Below are 21,942 nucleotides of genomic sequence, written 5' to 3' on the forward strand. Positions count from 1 at the left end.
ATTGACATGCTTAACAACTTCCCTCCAATTTCTACACTTTTTGCTGTATTATTTTCCAGTCGCTAATGTGGATTAATCTTTTAATTTCAGGAATCAGACTAAATGGACTAATTTCAGAGTACAAGGACATTTGTGTTCCTTATACGTCTTTAAAATGATTAATGGCATTCGAATGATCTATGCTTGAATCTCTTCAACTTTTCCAGAAACGATCACAAATACTCTTCGAAGTGAAAAGTAAACAAATAAAGATCGGCTCTATGCCTTTCAAAACGGAGTCGCTGAAACCAGTCGCATACAGATCGTCATGTCGTTAATACGTTGTTCAAGCGCGCACCTATAATAGATCTGACGTAAAATATTGAACTCCTGCTAAATGTTTTGGCTCCTAAGCAATAAACATTGCTTTCGTAGCTGATGATAATAGTCCATTTATAATTAAAAACGCCATAACGCAGAGCAATTGAAAAACATTAATTCAGTGACCTTTTTTAAATAAGTTTGTGATTAACTTTTGTGTTATTGTTTTTAAAAATTACGAACAGCTGAGAAGCGTAAGCTGCACCACGTGTGTGACCCGAATAGTGTTTCAAATATAAGTCCGATTTGGCAGGCGCCGAAGCAGCAAATGATTTATTTTTTGTTTTCGTTTCTTTTTCACATAGCAACGAAATTGAATGTTAAGAAAAGGATGGAAAAGAAATTGCAATCAACACTTCGAATGTGTACCGTTCTATTGATCGCAGCACAATTGGAGTTTATTGAGTCATCGGGCTTCGGAAGGTGTCCCAACTACCCATCAATGCCAAAGTTCAACATGTCTAGGGTAAGAATTTAAAAAAAAACCTGAAACTTCATTACCTGGAGACCGGTAAATATGGTGATATATGTAATAGAGGAAAAGTCATTTGCGCGCTAGATGCAAAATATGAAATATCTACTTTCTAGCACTACATACAATAATATTAAATCGACAACATTCGTTGCAACAGAATTAAGCGGTTAGAGAAAACTTTTCGGTGCACAAGTACGCATGAATATTGGGTTCAGTACTGATTCTGCCATGCAGTGAGAGAATTGTTAATTACTTTATGGTGCAAATCTGGTGTAGTTTTCATTCACATTCTACGTGTTCAGTTACCTACTATATGTATTTGCTTGGAAACCTACTGATATTGTCCACATATATTACATAACACCCGAATAGCTAATGGCAAATGCTAGCTGTTTGCACTTACCTGTTACATTCATTTAGCTATGCAAAAGTGAAATTAATATTTCCAGAAATTTTTGCTGCTGCAATCACCAACAACTAAACAGACTACGAACAAGTTGCGCTAGTCTCTCATGAACCGAGAACTTTTTCTGGAAACCTTAGTAATAACCACAGTGAGAGTTCATACGCATAATGAAGTTTTGTAACTGTTAATTCGTAATGACTCATTTGTTTAGTCTTTAATTTATGTTAAAGAATTTGTTAGTTTTTTTATCTTCTTCTTAGAAGAAAAGCTCGACTTTTTGTTGTTATAGGCAAAGTTATCTGATGTAAGATAGCATTACAACCTACCTATACGAGTTGAGGTCAAATTATGGTTCCCCGACTTTTATTTGTTTATAGAAGACACCATTGACCTAAATGTAGCTTTATGTGATATGAATATTCGCAGATATCCAGTACATTATTTAGCAGAACTAAGTCGGCAATGTTCATGTATTTCAAAGGTAATTTTATATTACTTCCCGTTCTTTCTTGGAAGAATGATTGATGCCGTTTAGCATACTATGACTTACGAGGGATTTTTTTTTGTAATAAATGGATGATCTTTAGCATGAAGAATATTTATTTTTTGACTCTTTTGTGGAATTTTCCTTTGTTTTGTTTTTTAAAAACGTATTTGCAGAGTATGCCAGAAACATTTTCAGACAATATGTAATAGGCTGATACGAACACTGATGAAGACTATAAGTCGCAGTCAAATACTAGTATCTGTTTTAATAGTGACATGGAGCTGCATTTTTATAATATACATAGTTAAAGTAAAAGGAATAAATCTGTAGTGTGCTGAATATGTTTGTGTATTACTCAAGGTACTGACACATCGTTGGAAGAAATAATTTCGCTTCACTAAAAAAATGTCGCATTTTTGCAATATACAACATCATACAACAGATAAAGTGCAAACAAAGCATCAAATAACGCACTTTAAGAAGAATTTCAGCTTGATTACGTAATAGAGATAATTAACCTGCATAAAACCAATATGGAACTTCCAGCCCTTTTTGAACTTCCGTTGATAGCTCCTGGTGCAGGGGAGAGAGGGTAACGATGAAACAGCAGGAACTATGAAACATTCGCATTTAAACCATAAAGCATAACCATCGTCTCATTTTCTCATATTTCATGATTTATAATTCCTTACATGTATTGCTATACTTTCAGGAATCAGTAGCGTTTGGCTCAAATGGCTATACTTTGGAAGACTTCTGACAACTCCCTCTCTTTTTAATGGTTATTTGTTTGTTTTGTAACAGCCAGAGTAAATTTACAATGACAAACATTATTCCATTTTTATGAGTTACTGTTCATCGAAGAAATGTTTAGTCTATTGCTATATATAGCAAATTTTATGCTTAACATTTGCCGCCAATAAAGTTTTTTGGTAACTTGTCATGGTTCTGTGTAATTTCACTATTTTCATAAATAGACTCATTGGGTAGTTGTGAAACGAGGACGTTTGGGGAACAGTGAAATTTTTCTATTTTTGTGATCTATCTTGAAATGGGAACGTGTTCCGAATTTCAATAGTCAAAACTACTCATCTAGTGCAAAATTTGTCAATTTTGGCAAGTTTTGAAGACATTATCTCTTCACATCTTCGCAGCTAATAGCCATATAGTCCGATGCTACGCGATGATATAATGATTTCTTTCGTAAACAAACGATTTTCGCCTCAATGTAATTTTAGTTTGAAGGGTTAGGATCTTTCTTCGCCAAAACAAAGGAATAAAATTTACAAGTGGAATTTGGAAGAAGTATATGTATTAGTTAACAACAAAGTGGAGCTATGTATCACTTTTGGCTACATAAATAACATATATTTCCATCGAAATTAAATCGTACAAAAATGTGTGCAAAAAACAGGACTTCTTTGCGCATTTTTTTATCAATTTTTCTATTTTGACGAATTATAACTCCTTTAATAATGGATAGATTTGTATCATATCAGCACAGATTTATCGTGAACGTGTATGTATTATTTTTGTCTAATATGAGCAGAATTAGATCACAAAATAGAAAAAATAAAAAAAAATATTTTAAAATATTATACGTGGACTAGGTGGGGGCTACATTGCACATTGCTTCTTAAATTCAATATAAAATAAAAATTAACCAATTTTATTTGCTTTTATTGAAATATCATTAATTCATACTCACATCAAAATTTTTTTTAACAATTAAACATTACCCATTCATCGTACTTTCTAAAATGATGGATTCATTTTAATTTAACATTGATAACGTTGCTCGTAAAAAAAACAACCTGAAGAGGGTTGACACTATTGTTTTTCGAAAAGGAAAATGAAGAAAAATTGCGTTTTCCGTTTAGTATATTATAATTGGTTTTTAGAGCATTGAAAGATTTTTTGTATTATCAATAAAATAAATAGTCACACAGTGGGATTGAAAATTTGGCATAATAAAAAAAAGTGAAATAAGGGGCGTAGGGTAAAAAAGGTATTTTGGTCCACTTTAGGAAGTCGATTCGTAATTTTGCGAAACAAATGCGATTGTTAAGTTTGGCATAACTTCAAATGTAAAACATGAAGCTGCATTTTCTTGCTAATAAAGACCACTCAACAGTATAACATTATCCAGGACAAGGTTGCCAAAATTGTTTTTGTCCTAAAAAATCTTTTCATCTGTATTTACTCTTCGAAAAGTCTGTGTCGATATCTGTATCGGTTCAGTTCAGTCGTTTAACCTTTTTCTGGATTATCTATCGAAGACATTAATTCTTGTGGTTTAAATCAGTTAAGCAAGGACCTGTTTAAATTTTCATAAAAAAACACTACAAGTCGTTCTGATATTTTACATCCAGAAACTTGAAATTTATCAATGTGCACAATGGAAAAATAATTTTCTTCTTCATTTCATGGCTTTTGTTGATATATAATGTTATATACATTAAGTCAATCAATGTAGCTGCAGAATTCTCTGAAAAAAATCGAGAGTTAACAAAGTCACAGAGCATTACAATTAACGTTTCTGGAAACAGACTTCAGGCGTTTGCTTGGTGCTAACTTGAGTGTATTACAAACCTTTACCTTTCACATTGAGCTACCAATCTCAAAAGTGATAATATATTTTAATATGGAGGGCTAAGCTGATAGAGATAGACAGGAAGTATAACTGAAACTAAAAAAAATATTTCTAAAACAGTTTTTGTAACATCATTTCTCAAAAATCTGTATATCTGTACATACATGGAAAAATCTGTATATCTGTATAATCAGATTCTTGGTCTGAAATGGCTGAAAAATCTGTATAAATACAGAATATTCTGTATTTTTGGTAACCCTGATCCAGGATATTTATATTAAAATAAATTTTAACATTGCATGTTTATTTTTCCGCCACCCAAATTTCATTTTGGCCCATGTCGAAAATATATTCGAAAATATTTTGGAATAAACAAGTTTCATTCATGATATCAAAATGTAGACAAATTTAGGTTCGACAATTATTTTGTTTTTTTTTTTAACTTTCTTTTCTTCAGCTTGCTTATTCCTTCGTTGTTCTGCTTTCTTTTGTTTCTCCTCAGCTTCTTTAATTTTTGCCTCCTCGAACACCTTATGGTATTGCAGTCTTCGACGCGACGTAAGAACAGCCTGGACTCCGATGTTTAAATTGCCTGCTCCCTTCTCTACGTGGCGTTTCTGGTGAATCTAAAAAATCAGACAGCAATGAGTTCTTTCCAACGCATTCGTCGGGTACATCAACTGTGACGGGTTGATCGAAGATTTCGAATTTTTGGGCTTTTTTCAACACACAATCGGCTTCGTTCAGTAAATCTTCGTAGTGCGAATGATGAGGCTGTAGCTCCCAGCTGTGTACTTCCTCTTTAATCCAATATTCTTCAATTCTTTCTTCCACGTGATCTACATTAATCGAATTGCTCAATTGCTCCGGAACTTAAACGGGCTGGTCATTCGGCGATTTATTCACAATCTCTCCTAGATGTATTGCCACTGAATTTTCAGTAGGTTGATCTCTCTCTGGTGAAATATTCAAATGTTCAAAAACACCCGGGAAAGAATTCTATCTTCGTCTGATTCAAAATCGTTAGATTTATGTATTCTATAGCGCGATATACAATCGGGCCCCACCAATAAAATTATTTCCTCGACTTTTGTGCGAATGACAGAGACAGTTGGTGGTGGTTGGTTTCTTGCCTCAGCCACTTTGTCATCCGTTTTTATCGACGGCTGACTACTGTAGTCCACGTTGTTTTCGTTGCATGGGTTTCTGTTTTCAGATATCTGTTGGGAGTTGAACATTTTCAATCATCTACAACGTGAAGCCAAGAACTTTTCATTGGTTTGAATACCGCTACATCAAAGGGCTGTAAAATTCCCGTGCAATTTTCATAAAGGCAAACTGAATGGATGTCCAATTCACGGCACTCTTCCGCAGTTTCTCATGCCGTATGAGAAGAATGACCGTCAATAAAATAAATAGCTGGTAGTGCATCTTTTTCCACCAGCTGTGGATGAAGCACGACCTTAATATATTTGAAAAAGCATATTTCAGTCATCCAGCCTGAATCCGTATTAGTGATACCCCAATCTCCAGGTACACTTTGTGCCACTTCGGTCGGTATTTTCTTATACGGCAGAACAATCATGGGTGGATACATCTTACCATCAGCCTTGCAAGTAAACATAACAGTTATGTTCTTATTTGCGGGTCCCTGAGCGACTTTGTACACATTTTTCTCACCACGCCTTGCGATAACTTTGTCGACAGATGAATCCAGATAAAAGGAAGACTCGTCGCCATTCAGTACGCTTTTTGAGTTTAGAAGAATATTTGAAAGCTCTTTCTCTTCCAAAATTCCAAAAACTTCCCTGAACCAGTTCCGAATGTCATTTTCAGTGACATTTGCACTAGCACGCGTAGCACCTTCTGGTTTGCGAATCGATAACTCTTTGTGGCGATTTATGAAGCTGTTGAACCATGCACTACCTGTTGAGGTGTGTGGAAGTTAGATATATGTTTCAATAGAAAAAATATCAATTGTTTTTACTCGGCTTGCCGGTTTTGAAGACATTCATTCATTCTATATAATTCATTACTTTGTTTATCAGTGGGTACTTGGTAACTGGAAATTCTTTTTCGGGCCATCTTTTTTATCCATACTATCAGCAGCAATTCATCTTCGAGTCGAAAAGCGGTAGGTGGCCCGGATCTTCCTTGATGCTTGTAGGGGAACTGGAGGCAAGTCCGACACCTTAAGCGCAATGATTTTTCTAAAATACCAAAAAGCTCCAAAAATTGTATATTCTGTGCGTAATCCTTGTTTACATGGTTCTTAACAAGATATAATTTTTTAAGCGTTTCAAAAAATTGGATTCATTAAAAATTATTGGTTGCCAAAAAATGGAGAAAAATAACATTTTAAAAACGCTGCGGGTAAGAGCGACACCCCGAAGTGGCGCGTGCGTCACCCTTGTTAGCTTTCTTTTTGTCCAATTTTTTTCATTAAAATTTGTTATGTATGTGTGATAAAGTGTAAATATGCATGCTTTCTGGAATTTCATCGCGTAGCAAGAGGAAGGTATGAATAAATAATATTCAACACTTGGTTTGTATTATGGTAAAGATTTTCCCTCTTAATCTTTTCAAGTTTTATTAGCGCTTGTGAAGCCATTCTAAGAAGTAAGATCCGTTCTGTTAGAAGAATATATCCCCTGTTACTAAGATTCATTCACTTAGAAGTAACATACGCTTTTGTAGTAAGCTATCCGATTCGTGTTATGATTTTTCGGAACTCTGTTGATCAACAATCCGGCAGTCGATGGAAATTGTTATTTAATATCATTTTAGAATCTCATATTAGATTGTCCTTTTTCCTTTCTTTTTATAATAAAACTATGAATCGCGCTCAATTTGATTTTTAATTTTTTGGTCGGCTTGAGACAATACTGACAAGGAATAAATGCAAATACCAGAGTTTCCGTATATTTCAAATACTAACATGATGTTGTAAAAGTAGAATCCCATAAACAACTCCCAGTAGTTCGCCTTGAATCAAAAATGAACTCAACCATAAATAAATAGCGTATCGATCTTACCCCACCTAAAACTGTCGGTCTTACCCCAACAGTGCACATTTTTGTTAAATGCCCAATAAACATTGTTGGAATACTCAAAGTATCCTCAACGCAGATAAATAAAGATATGGAGAGTAGATTAGAATATGCGGAAAAAATACTGGTGATATCCAAAGCATTTGTGCTGTTAAAACCTTAAAGTGTTTCAACTAAAAATAACATCCAAGTGCGCATCAACTTTGTTTTCGCATGTTTTGATCATTTTGTGACGTTGGATGAATCTATATGGCATATGTGTGTCTCGAAATGCTCAAAATAATCGTACTAACGATATCCTGTTATTATTGCATGATTCAAAATTTGATATCTGGGAAAAGTCGTAGGGTGTCGGGCTTACCCACGGTGTCGGACTTGCCCCCAGTTCCCCTTTTCCTTACACATGCGAAATTTAAATGTTGATCGTGATAAATTGCATAGCAAATACATGCGGACCGAACTGATATCCCTTTACTAATTTCCATTACACATTTTTATACAGTTTCCTCCGAATATGTTTTGTTTCGGTAGATTTTCTGTATTTTAGCCATCTGAAAACGGGAAGATAACCGTGAACAACATCACATCTACACATTATAGACAGACTAGCTCTAAAAGTGCAGCAAAACGACAATATTGTGAGGGGAAGTTGCTAGTTTTACTGATTTTGTCTCCGCAAGTCGATAAAACCAAATTTACCAATCATCACTTCACTTTGACTTGACAAGAGTAGTAATTACCTTTTGTGATAAACAAACAGCTAGTCGCTGCTATCTTATGACAAACGCCATTTTGGGGTAAACTGAGTTAATTATGCTACATTACTTGTCAAAAAAATCTCTACAAAGTGGCGTTTTCAGAATTTTGATATTCTGCTTGGTTACTGAGATATAGCGATAAACGTGCTGAGAAATTTTCAATTTTTTGCTTCAAATGACTGTGTCTGGGGATTGGCTCAAGTTATCTTGATATATAAGGTGTTTTTATGTGTAAAACTATCTGTGAAACACAATGGCATAATCATTTTCAAAAGAAAAATACGCAAATTGTGAGAAAAATACAGTTTAAGTTTTAAACTGGGAATATAGGATATTTGGCAACACTGTAACCAAAAATAACTATCCTTTCTAGATTCCCTGACTCATTTCCTTTTAAATGCAGCTCACCGGTTGTTTATAGACCAAATGAAGCCAAAGATATGAATAAAAGTTAATAATTGATGATTTTTTTCTATGGAAAATTTTCCATGCACGATTGTGACACGCCATACAAATTTTGTCATCAATACACGCTTATGACATGTGTTAGTGCGACTTTTGTTTACATTTATAGTAAAAACTCGCAACATAGACAACCGATCTTCGTAATATTTGAGAAATTAATACAGAATAGATAGAAGCATTAATTGTCTTCTTTGAATTGTTTGTAGCATTTATAGGTTTCAAGATATTCAATCTCAAACTTTAAAAATCGTTTTTCTCGAAATGTGTAAAATGGCGCTTGTCATAAGATAGCACAACAGCGACGAGCTGTCAAAAAGAATTGTATGAGGTATGGCAATAATATATTGTTTTCGTAAATCGTACCACATATATTGGTCATAGCCTTTTTTATGAACTAAATGGATTTTTTATAGTTATTTTAACATTTATACTTTGTCAAAAATGTTACAATTGCAGTACATATATTTATTGAACTAAACATGGTATGGTTTTAAAACAGCTTGTATTCAAAGTTGGTTGGAATAATACTACATCCTCTTGATTTTTCATCGTTCCAGTACACTGATTGGCGCATGGTAAATATTTTGCAATTTATGATCAATTCATTCATAGTTTACCGTCAATGCGATATGAAATAAATGTGTTATAAGTTATTTGATGAAACTAGGTACCAGTTTATGAGATCGTATGCATTTTCTTTAAGTTTACTAAAACTGGTAAGCCTGGCCAAAATACCGCTGTTACCCTATGACGTACATATATAGTCACTTTTGTACAGTAATATGACATTGCGAGTTTGTCTTTCGAAGAATTACAATACTGGAGATGTAAAATAATCCTTATAATTACATCGAAAATTTTTTATTAATTGTGCGTCCAGTTGCATCGCGAAGTACCGAAATTTTTCAAAGCCACAGTTAGTTGAATAGTTGGGACCTTTTAGAAGGTACTCAGTGTAACCCGAGACAGTTGTAGCCGGAGCCTAAATCAATATTAGCAGATGGCTTCAGCGTCACTCTCGAAGGAGACCATTCGCCTTGTTCGGTTTGCCCAGCTATTGAGACCCCTCATACGGGCGGGTACTATTTGTTTCTGAGTTCTGGCTCCAGAATGGTCCAACCGGACTCAGGTACCTTGATTACCAGTCTGAAAACATTCGCTAGAAATCAAAAACAGTATACAAAGAAAGCCTCAGACCGGTATAATTGATTAGCTCTAACGCTTTTTATCATCACGGGCAAAGATCTACTCAAACACAAGGTCCCCAATCGTGGCCGATTTAGGAAAGGTGGAGTCGAAAGAAAAAGGAGTCAACTCTGCTCGCTAAAAAACAGAAACTACACCAGAAAATACCAAAAAATAGCTTGCTGCAAAAAAAACTGTTTAATCACTTCAACTCATAATTCGCTTACAAAAAAATATTTATTTCACATATCGGGTCTCGAACCCAGGCCTTCCAACTTGCTGGCTAATTTCCGCGCAGCGTGCTAACCAACATGGTCACTGCCTATCCTGTCTCTCTCCCTTCCCAAAGCATATCAAAAATCTAACTACCTAACGTGGTGTCATCCGAAAATGAGTGGCTCAACTTACGGTGCGTACATATACAGTCGGCGTGTTTGCGTGTAATACAGCGATTTCATCGCTGACCTAGAATTTTCACGGGGTGGGAAAAAATAAAACCGCCGAACAAAAAACGCTGTCACTTAGCTCACTGAACCGGCATGTGCGGGTTTAAACAAAATTGATCATGCGCATGTCAAAAAAGGAAATGAGTACTCACACTACCATGGTTTTACGTGGGTCGCTCGAAGATCCAGTCCGCTGGGGATGCTGATCCGTTTGCGACAAACGATTTGCCCGGTCGTTTGCTGGCAGAGTCTGACCTGATGGAGGTCACATGTACCACGTGGGTTGATCGATAGTCAGTGCCCAGCAACTAGACGTATTCTGGCAACGACGCTGCTCCCTAGCTAGCGCGAATTTGACGGTCGTCGCTCTTCCGGATGGTTCACCGGGAACTTTGTAGGTAGATGGCGGGGTCAGAAGCGGTTGATGACGGATGATTATCGGTGTGACGGGATCCTGTGGCTTCAAACCTTAATTCGGCAATACCGACTCTAAACTGCTGCTTCGATATGCGGGAAGCCACTTAACTTGTACGATTTAGAACTGGGAAGGAAAAACTAATTACTGGCAAAATTTATATAGAGAATCTCACGATTTTTATCTTTACCTATAAAACCACACCGAGGCGCGAGAAAAAACAAAACCACTCCTGCCTCTTCCACAATCCAGAACAAATTGAAAAATCAGTTCTTTGGAGTCCTCAGTTTAAAGCATGAGTCATATCTTCGTGACCGGAACTACGCAATCGTTCACGAAATTACGCCAGTTTCTCCGAAGCCTTTTTGTATAAGGCTTCAATTTCTTTTGAATATCCCCAGACCTCGATCTTCTACCACCAAACCCCGGGTCCTGCTGAATGGCTTTCAAAACCCAGAGACAAACAGTTTCCCCTCCACTATAGCTAATTCTGTGGTTAAAGGTCGCAGAAAGGGTTATCTCAAAAGTGCGACGCCTGCGTCGCATCCACCCGCCAAAAGTAACTCGGCTCCAACCACGACTGGATCCGGTGGGTGCACAACCACTCATATGACAGTTCATTCGAAGGAACTCCAACCAACCACTCACTCTCATTCACATTTCGGGAGGAATTACAGAAGCTTTTACCTATGCTGAGCGAACTAGTAATTCGAGGGCCGCTCGATATTATTTACATTCATATCGTTGTACTACCTCTGATCATGAACACGGTCATCTATAACACTAGTTCACAAATTTTTCATGCAATCGCATGAAGTTTACAAAAAAGGTTTCTTATGTCGTTTTTCATTGAAAAACATTGGGGCAGTATATTGCACTGGTTTTGCATTTTCTAGCAGAAGTGGGAATGAAACACGTCAAGTTGCCTGGTCTTCTGCTAGAAAATGCAACACCAGTGCAAACCACCGCCCCGGGGTTTTTCAATGAAAAACCCCATTAGTCAATTTTGGGTCGCTGAACACGAAAATCATATTCATATTCATATTCTTTTTCAAAGAATCGTTTTTAAGATTTTTCCAAAAACGTGTTTTTGAGCACTTTTTGCAGTTTTTGGTCAATATCTCAGGAACAAATCTTCCGATTAATACAATTGAAAAGTATTGATGTGCCCAATGTATAACATGTTTGGATTAAATATCAACAAGTTAGAATAAAGAACAACCAAAGTCAAAAAAAGTATTTTTTTTGTTTTGAAAAACTACTCATTTTTAGTTGATTTTTCATAAAAAAAATTCAGCTAAAAAGATCTTTTAAAATCTTATGTGACAGCTGACAGACAAACTGCTCACGTGAATTTTAAGCCTAAGATCACGAAAATCCGATAAAAACTGTTTATGTTATTAAGCACCGAGTGAAAATTGTTCTGTTTTTCACATATCTCTTTTGGTCTTAAATAAGATTACACTTTCTTACAAGAAAAAATAAGTGTTTTCTAGATTAATTTTGGGTCGCTAAACCCTAAAATCATACTGAATTTCTCTTTCAAATAAGTTTTTTCCAAGAACGTTTTTTTGCGTATTTCTTATTGCTTTCATTTTTTTAACAGAAAATAATGTTTTAGATTTTCAGAATCTTATGTGATACATTTTACAAATTTTAAGGTAATCGCGATAAGCTAAGAAGAAAGGTGCTTTCTAAGTCTGTGTCACTGAATACGAAAATAAAGTCCATTTTTTCAAAGAAACATTTTCGAGGTTTCTTTGAAAGGGCTGTTTTTGTGTACTTTGTTTAGTTATTTGTCAATATCTCGTTCAAAAAGGATCCGACCGAAACAAGCAACTCACAGCTCCTGATATGCCCTTTCCGAAAATGTATAATATGCATAGATCAAAATAACCACCGACCAAAATAAAAAAGTCAAATTTTTGACCTTTTTAAAAAATGCATGTAACTAGTTAATTGTTTATATCAAATGAAGGAAAGAAGGAAATTCTTTTTGATTCTAATGTGATGGATAATCTTTTTACATAAATTTTTAGCCAATGGTGGTATAAAGCACTGAGAGAAAACTGTAACTTTGTGTATTTCGCAAAATCATATTTTCGGCTGAAATAATCTTCTACACTTGATAGTTAGGGACGATCCATAAATGACGTAGCATTTTTTGAGTGATTTTAACACCCTCCTCCCCCATCGTAGCATTTCGTCACAAACCTCAAAATACCCCCCTGGTAATTACGTAGCTTGACGATAATTCTCCCCCCCCCCTTGTCCCCTTAAAAATAAAAAACTATGTTAGTTATTCCCCTTCAAAAAAGCTACGTAGCATGACAGGACCCCCTACCCCCCTGTCGTCACACATCATCACAAAATACAAAACTCCCCCCTCCTCCATATAATACTACGTCATTCATGGATGATCCCTTATCGTTTGTGTTGCGTACAGTCTTCTCGAGCTTGCATCCAGCAGTAGTCACCTACAATGTCCCCGTCCCAAAAACCCTGATATCATATTTCATTAGGGTAACCAACCAATTATGGACCCCTAGAGGAAGTGAAATTACGTGAACGTCAAAAAATATTTGCTTGCCTATGTTTTTTTAATGCAATACATGCACGAGTCTGCTCCAAAATTACTGTTCTTGAAAGAAAACTGTCAATGGATGTTTTATACATTGACATAAACTCGAAAATGACATTTCTTCACAGCATGAATTTTTAACATTTCGGGCCCTTCCACACTAATTTGGACAGTGTTCCAAGCATATTTTGGACACACTGAATGTGACTGAATATATTTTGGAAACAATGAAGTTTTTTCTACTAAGCTGACCTACTGACTCGTTCTCTTTGCAGTATATTTAATGCATGAAAGAAGAACATAAGCAAATCAGTGACTGCCAATCAAAAATGGTACATTAATCTTTATATGGAAGGCTGACTGCATGAAGTATTTTTTTAGTTCTATCATTTTAAGAAATAGAACAATTTTCGGTACAATTAGGTTACTGCAGACTTAACAAAGCAGCATTAAATGTTATACAATAGTGCTAACAATAATATATTTCGTGTAACAATTCATGTGTAGCAGTATTATGGAGTAACATCCTCAAGTGGATGATAAATCAAGGTTCAAAGATCGTCAGGAATCTTCTTGTACTAAATATTAATTTTTAATTCTTATGTTTACAAGGTGGTTTCTTGTTATTCTTTCTCAGCTCAGTTTTTCTTTGTTTCTCTTCCTTTACTTTCCTTTTTTCTTCAGTTTACTACGTCGCATGAATCGTGATGTTCCTGTTCGTGTGAGTGTTTCAGGCGATTCTAGGAATGCAACAAGCACACTCTTATTATCATTATTTAGCTGTGATATGTCTCTTAGATTTTTCAACATATAGCTCGTCGAATTCAACAAATTCGAACTACAAATGTTCTTCAACATGGATTTCAGAAGTCTCCTCTTTGGTAGGGTGACCATACGTCCTGGTTTCCCAGGACATGTCCTGGTTTTGCATTGACTGTCCTGGTGTCCTGGGAAGTCGAGGAAAATGCTTGATTTGTCCTGGTTTTCTCCTGTAAGTTTAATATACTTCTATTTATTCAGTCTTCGCTTTTCACTATGCTCCAGATCGCAGCTACAACCGAACGCAACCATAATTGCAACGTATACTCATCCTACATCGGAATGCGACAAACAAACCTTAATACAGTAGAATCTCCCAATTGTACCTTTCGATGGTTTTTTTAATCTCTTAAATTCTTCTTAATTTTAAGTGTGCCTTGTCAATATCGATGAAACAATGGATACCAGCGCTTCTTCTCGGCTTAAATCGCCTTTCAATCCGGGACCCGAAGAATTCCCTTTGGTACCTCTAAAAAGACACATCGGCGTTTCGGTGCTTTTGCATCTACTTGAGTTCTCTTGCTATTGGCTTTTTTTTCGTCTTACTGGAAATCCATTCCATAAAAAGAAAAATATAAACTATCGTGGAAAAATTTCTTTGAGTGCTCTCTCGAGCTGGGGACCATGGAATTGTTGGAAAATCAATTTTCGGTATGTAATATCAATTCATCATTACTATGTTTATTCTGTACACCTGTACACTCGGGATACCACAAGAGAGCAATATTGCGAGAGAGAAAGCTTTAGCCATTAGTTCGGACGATGCCGACGCTCTGAGTAGGGAAGGTAGTAAAGTGATGAATATCCATCGCTGTCGAACTAGGGAGTAGAATAAAGACATAGGCGACTCATACAATGTAATGTAACTCTAAACTCGAAGGTACTTTGAGTCGATCATACCGATACTAAAGAATGGTCAAATAAAGAATGCGAAAGGCATATTATTTGAACTGTTTCTGGGTTGCGGTATTATTTATGATTTATGAAAGAAAACCCTTTTACAGGTTCGTTGAAGTGTGGTGAAGACCCTACCCGGTTTTCTCACACAACTACACTCTGCTAACAGGTTATGGGCCCAGAGTAAATTGTCCTAACAGATAATTGCTTTGGAAGAATTGAGAATTGTTCAGGCGGAGACCACCCTTTCTGCGGAACAATTATTCTCGATTATTTTTGTTGGGTTCAGAGGCTTTTTGTGGAGTGACTTTTCGTTGCATTTGCTCAGACAGAGATCTGTTTTGTCTGTGGGGCAAAGCTCCGAATATTGTCTACACAGCTAGTGCTCTATGTTGAAAGAAGGGGAAATTATTTAATTTCTAACATTTGTAAGGTTTCCAGGTATTGACATATCTTCAATTATGGACAACCGATTGAAAAGAGTAATCGTTCCGGTATTCAAAGGAGACGAAAAATCTTTCCCTCTTTGGCGAAAGAGGATGGAGCAACACTTCAAGCATGAAGGTTTGTTGCATGCCCTCGAGAAAACTCCCGAGGAAGAAGAATATTTTGAAGCGGCAGTAGGGGCTTCAGCCGAACAGGAAGCTGAAAGGAAAGAGAAACTGGCAAAACGTCTGAAAGATGACGACGCTGCTGTTAATGAGCTTTGGCTGGCACTAGATGATGAACCGATGGGGCATGTGCTGCATTGTAAATATGCAAGAGAAATCATGACTCGGTTGGATCAAGTTTACCAGAAGCAAGGTGCGGTAGCCATGCTTGGGCTGCGAACAAGATTGTACACGCTCAAGACGCAGAGATTTAAATCTCTCAAAGAGCTTTTTGCTTCTCACGAAGAGATTGTTCGACAACTTGAGTGTATGGGAGAAACTGTTACCAGTATTGAGCAGTTAAATACACTACTGGTTGCCATACCGGAGAGATATCAACATATTCTCGGAGCGTTGTCGGTTGTGAGAAAGGACGACATAGAGAAGATGTCGCTTGATCAGATAAGACGCATTTTTCTGGACGCGGAGAATTCTGGTGCGAGCGGACAAAATTTCGATCGACAAGTGGCGATGGTTGGGAACGGCAAGCAGCCAACGCAAAAACCACAGAAGAAACAACTTGTTTGCTTCCATTGTGGTAAGCCAGGCCACAAACAACGTTTTTGTCGACAGTGGAGGAATAAAAAGCAGCAGGATAAGCCTCAGGTAGAGATGCACGCGGATGGAAAGCATCGGGATGTAGCGTTAGTCACACGTCAGAATGGTAGCTTCATGGTACGAGTGCCATTAAAAAGGCTGAACGACGATTTTGTGCAGGACTCTCGAGTTTTCTGTATGGACTCACGAAAATTTCCCGTTCAATCGACAACGTTTATTCCAGTGGTGATGGATTCCGGCGCTACTCAACATATGTTTAAAGACATAAGAGCGTTCAACGAGATGTGGGACTGCCAGGAACTAAAAATTGATACCGCTAAAACTGGTACCGGTATCATTGGTAAGAGACAGGGAAACTGTTGTTTGAGGACCAATAAAATGCGTAAGGTTGATATTTACGACGTGCTTTTCATTCCGGAATTAAGCTCAAATCTCCTATCAGTTTCTCGTATTGAATCTACTGGAAAATCAGTTGTTTTCAGGAATGATATGGTGGAAATACTTGATGAGACAGGTCATGTTATTATCACAGGTAAAAAGGTAAATGGTCTCTATATTTTGGAACTGTTTTTAGTTCAAAATATTGGTAAAGCATTAACAGGTAAAGGATTGAATGAAACTGAATTATGGCATGCTCGTTTTGGACACTTGGGAATGCAAAGTTTATCCAGACTGGTAAGAGACAATATGGTTGAGAGGTTGAATCTAGTACCATCTTCCATGATTGCGAGCCCGTTTGGATGCAATTCATGCATTTTTGGGAAACAAACGCGAGAAAAATTTAACATTGATCCAAGAATACGATCATCAAGGCCATTAGAACTAGTTCATTCCGATGTTTGTGGTAAATTGCCTGAAGTGACACATGATGGTTACAGGTATTTTGTTACTTTCACAGATGATTTCACACATTTTGTCATGGTCTACTTGTTGAGTCAAAAAAAAGTGAAGTTCTTGAAAAAAAATTTAAAGAATTTGAGGCTATTGCTAATTCTCATTTCTCTCTTCGTATTTCTAAACTGAGGTCTGATAACGGAGGCGAGTATTATGGTAAAGAATTTTTGGCCTTCTGTCGAGGAAGAGGAATACAAATGATACCTACCGCTCCGTATACACCTCAACAAAATGGGGTAAGCGAGAGAATGAACCGAAGCCTAATGGAAAAAGTAAGAACCATTTTACATGAAAGTAATGCACCAATGAGTTTGTGGGGGGAAGCATTATATGCTTCATGCTATACACTAAATCGTAGTCCAACAAGTGCGTTGAAGGTGTTGAAAACACCGTATGAAATGTGGTTTGGAAGTAAGCCCGATGTAAGTAAGCTCAAAGTATTTGGTTGTTTAGCTTATGCACACGTTAATAAAGAACATCGGACGAAATTAGACAAACGAAGTAAAGTTCTTACTATGGTTGGGTACGCACCAAATGGATATAGACTATGGGACGAAGACGAAGGGAAAATAATAATTTCACGAGACGTAAAATTCGATGAAAATAATTTCTATTTCCGAAGTTTTATTGACGAGGAACGCAAGCAAGTTGAATTTCACGAGAAAGAAATTTTAACAGAATGCGAAATAGAAAATGAACAAGAATTAATAGACCCTCAGATTGAATCAGCTAATGCTTCTGATAGTGAAGATGAATTTGTGGACACCGAGAATGTTTCTAATGACCTCGAAGATATAGCTATTGATGAGAGACGCCGAAGTCAAAGAAACACGAGAACCCCAGCATGGCTGAATAATTTTGAAACTAGTTTTGTTATGTCTCATAATTCTGAAGAGGTACCACAACGAATTGATGAATTAATGCAACGCGACGATTGGCACAAGTGGGAACAAGCAATGAATGAAGAGCTTATGGCTTTGGATGATAACAACACGTGGACATTGGTTAGTGGGCTTCCTAAGGGAAGAAAAACTATCAATTCCATGTGGGTGTTCGGCATCAAAAATGAAGGTGGTTTACCACGGTACAAAGCTCGACTTGTTGCCAAAGGTTGCTCACAGAGGCCAGGGTTAGATTATTCGGAAACCTTTGCGCCAGTTGCGAAAATGACCACGGTTAGGACTATGCTGGCAATTGCTGTGAAGAAAAAGTGGTTAATTCATCAAATGGACGTAAAAACTGCCTTCCTATATGGGAATTTGGAAGAAGAAATATTTATGAATTTACCTCGAACCAAGAATGAAAATACAAGAATTTGCAAACTAAACAAGAGTTTGTATGGTTTAAAACAAGCGGGTAGAAGTTGGAATCATCATTTCACTGAAACTATTTCTAAGTTGGGTTTCAAACAGCTGAACAGTGATACTTGCCTGTATGCTTGTTTTGAAAAAGGGTTATTCATTGTATTATACGTTGACGATATTCTTATTTTTGGATGTAATACCGAGAATGTCCATTGGATTAAAAACAATCTTTCTAAAATATTTAAAATGAAGGATTTGGGACAGTTGAAAACTTTCTTAGGGCTGGAATGTACACGAAATATTGAAAAGGGATCATTAGAATTATTTCAATCGACTTACATTGCCAAAATATTGAACAGATTTGGAATGACAGATTGTAAACCAGTTGCCACCCCTATGGATGCAAATTGTAAATGGGTGAAATCAGGAAACTTAACTAATGAACCGTATAAGGAACTTCTGGGTTGTTTGCAGTATTTATCCCTGATGTCTAGACCTGATATAACAATTGCTGTAAATATTTTGAGTCAATTTCAGAGCTGTCCAAGTGAGGAACACTGGATTGGGTTGAAGAGGATTCTTCGATACCTTAAAGGGACGATATCTTTTCGTTTGCTATATCATCAAGATAAAGACGACGTGCCACTTAAGGGTTATGCGGATGCTGACTTCGCGAATGACGTTGAGGAACGTCGGTCTAATTCGGGATATGCTTTTACGGTGTACGGAAACATCGTGTCCTGGAGCAGCAAGAGGCAACAGCTCGTGACACTTTCGTCTACAGAGGCTGAGTTGGTTTCGCTTTGCTATGCTTCTAAAGAAGGTGTATGGATGTCGGGTATATTGCGTGAAGTTGGGATACAATTTGTCCCGTTCACTATATACGAGGACAACATACCCTGTATTAGAATAGCAGGAGAGCCAAGAGAACATCAAAGAAGCAAACACATCGATATTAAATATATGTATATGAGAAATCTGATTAAAGAGAAGAAAATGATACTGGAATACATTAAAAGTGAAGATCAGATTGCAGATTTGTTTACTAAACCATTATATAAAACTCGATTTTGCAAATTAGTTAGCAGTTTAGGAATGATAAATTGAGAGGAAGTGTTGGAAAATCAATTTTCGGTATGTAATATCAATTCATCATTACTATGTTTATTCTGTACACCTGTACACTCGGGATACCACAAGAGAGCAATATTGCGAGAGAGAAAGCTTTAGCCATTAGTTCGGACGATGCCGACGCTCTGAGTAGGGAAGGTAGTAAAGTGATGAATATCCATCGCTGTCGAACTAGGGAGTAGAATAAAGACATAGGCGACTCATACAATGTAATGTAACTCTAAACTCGAAGGTACTTTGAGTCGATCATACCGATACTAAAGAATGGTCAAATAAAGAATGCGAAAGGCATATTATTTGAACTGTTTCTGGGTTGCGGTATTATTTATGATTTATGAAAGAAAACCCTTTTACAGGTTCGTTGAAGTGTGGTGAAGACCCTACCCGGTTTTCTCACACAACTACACTCTGCTAACAGGAATTACTACAGGGTCAATACCAGTACCTAATCAGTCGCTCTGCTTGTTAACAGTGCAGTGAATCAAACGAACGTTTCTACCTAAAGTCTGCTGTTTATATGTACCGTGTCAGTATTATAAACAAGCAAAGCAATCGAATAATAAAATTCGTCCCAAGCCAGTGTGAACAATAAAGCACCGTTACTTTCATTGGTGCGATATCGATCATTCATTTCAAGATGTTTGAAACTCAACAGCAAAATTCAACAGCAAATTTGCAAATGCAGTTCAGACTAACGGAAGTCGTCGTTATACAAGCCCACCACACTCGTTACTGATAACGATTAAAACTTTGGCCATAATGGAAAGCTACGCTATGGAAGACAACATGCAATACGTCGTTGAGCATGATAATGTTAGGACCAGGATACCAGTTTATATTGACGATGATAAGATTGATATGCATCTGCACAATCTACACCTGAGTACTATTAATAAATTTATTACAACCATCATGTCGGAATACGTAAGATGGAATCCTTTAAGTTTGAAACCAGCAGAAAAATTTTCTAGATATTTCCAACGCTGTTTGTTTCGTGAAAATGCGAGTGACGGAACCTATTCCGTCATATCTGAACTTTCGATTCAAAGCAAAACGCGTGACCAAATCTCAAATCACGCTGTGCACTTATGAAGGACAGACCCCTGCGTGCCCTACGTTGTTATACAAGAAGACACACTACGAGAAACCAAGTACACAAACCTCTAACGAAGCGATATCAACAGCAAGCACACCCATCACACAGCCCTTCATCAACATCAACAAAATCACAAACCGCTGGAGTTGCAGCTCAGGAACCAACGAATACTGGAACAACAGAACCTACGTACAGCGTGTCCGATCATTAAGATGCGTCTACTACTTCCCAATCAACTGCTAACACCACCGATAATAAAGTAAATAACAAAGAACACGGATACGCGATCGTGGCCCGTAGGCCCCACAAACAACTCAAACCAGGTAATCTTGAAAGCCCATACAACATGAATAGCATGAACGAAAACGATAAACTGAGAGAAAGCGGACTAAGTGATCCACAAGCAACAAGAGGCAATGAAGTAAATCGATCTTCAATAAGAAATAAGATCTTTACGCAAAATAACAAAGCGCGTATACAAGATCCGATGGATATATAAAAAAATCGATTTTTGCCTTTCTCATGTAGAAAGGTTAAAAATCGTCAACTTAATCCCGGCCCGGAGGGCCGAATGTCATATGCCATTCGACTCAGTTCGTCGAGATCGGAAAATGTCTGTGTGTGTATGTATGTGTGTATGTTGAAATGTCACCTCTGATTCTCAGAGATGGCTGGACCGATTTGCACAAACTTATTCTCAAATGAAAGGTACAACCTTCCCATCGGCTGCTATTGAATTTTTTGTTGATTGAACTTCTGGTTCCGGAATTACGGGTTGAAGAGTGCGACCACACAGCAAATTCCCTATATAAACTGAAATGGAAAATTTCCAAAAGGGGGAGTAAGGGAAAATTTGAAAATCGAATTTGTATTTTGGATGCCTAATGATTTTAAAATGCATGAAACGGTGAGATTTAATGCAATCTCGAAAAAAATTTTTTGACGAAAATTGACTTTTTTTACTTGGGCACATTTTTGCCTTTCTCATATAGAAAGGTTATGCAATCGCTCTAAAAATCGTCAACCTAATCCTAATCCTAATAAATTTTTTTTGGCTTAGATAGGAGTATGCAGTAAGGAGTTGCTACTTTAAAATTATAACTAGTTTAAATTTCTTAACGGATCTTCCTCCTTGATCCGCCGTTGGTTTCAAGCGATGTTTCAGTGTCGACACATAGTATCTCAAAATCGTGGCAGTCGATCCATTGTATATACTATGTGCAAATCGTACTGAATATGTAATATACATTTCCACCATTTTACTGAACAATTGCACCACTAGATGGATTAAAACAGTTTTTTTATTTCGATTATAGAGGTTTTCAGGGTTAAAAAAAATGTGCGGGGTCGGGGCTCGAACCCAGGCGCGCTG

General features: G+C 36.9%; 1 protein-coding gene across 12 annotated transcripts in view; it reads left to right on the forward strand.

Annotated features, from left to right (window-relative positions):
• Nucleotides 1–21,942, forward strand: part of LOC131692853 (apolipoprotein D-like) — a 291,898-nt gene that overhangs the window by 125,918 nt on the left and 144,038 nt on the right. For 5 of the 12 annotated variants that reach the window (XM_058980183.1, XM_058980184.1, XM_058980185.1 and 2 more), the window contains one exon: nucleotides 91–649. Coding sequence is in view for 1 of the 12 variants with exons in the window: in XM_058980189.1 (XP_058836172.1) it covers nucleotides 692–826 (135 nt within the window). In the remaining 11 variants the exon portion in view is untranslated. The other 7 variants (XR_009306081.1, XR_009306085.1, XM_058980189.1 and 4 more) reach the window with 5 other exon arrangements.

The sequence above is a fragment of the Topomyia yanbarensis genome, chromosome 3, assembly GCF_030247195.1.
Source record: "Topomyia yanbarensis strain Yona2022 chromosome 3, ASM3024719v1, whole genome shotgun sequence".
Classification (NCBI taxonomy): domain Eukaryota; kingdom Metazoa; phylum Arthropoda; class Insecta; order Diptera; family Culicidae; genus Topomyia; species Topomyia yanbarensis.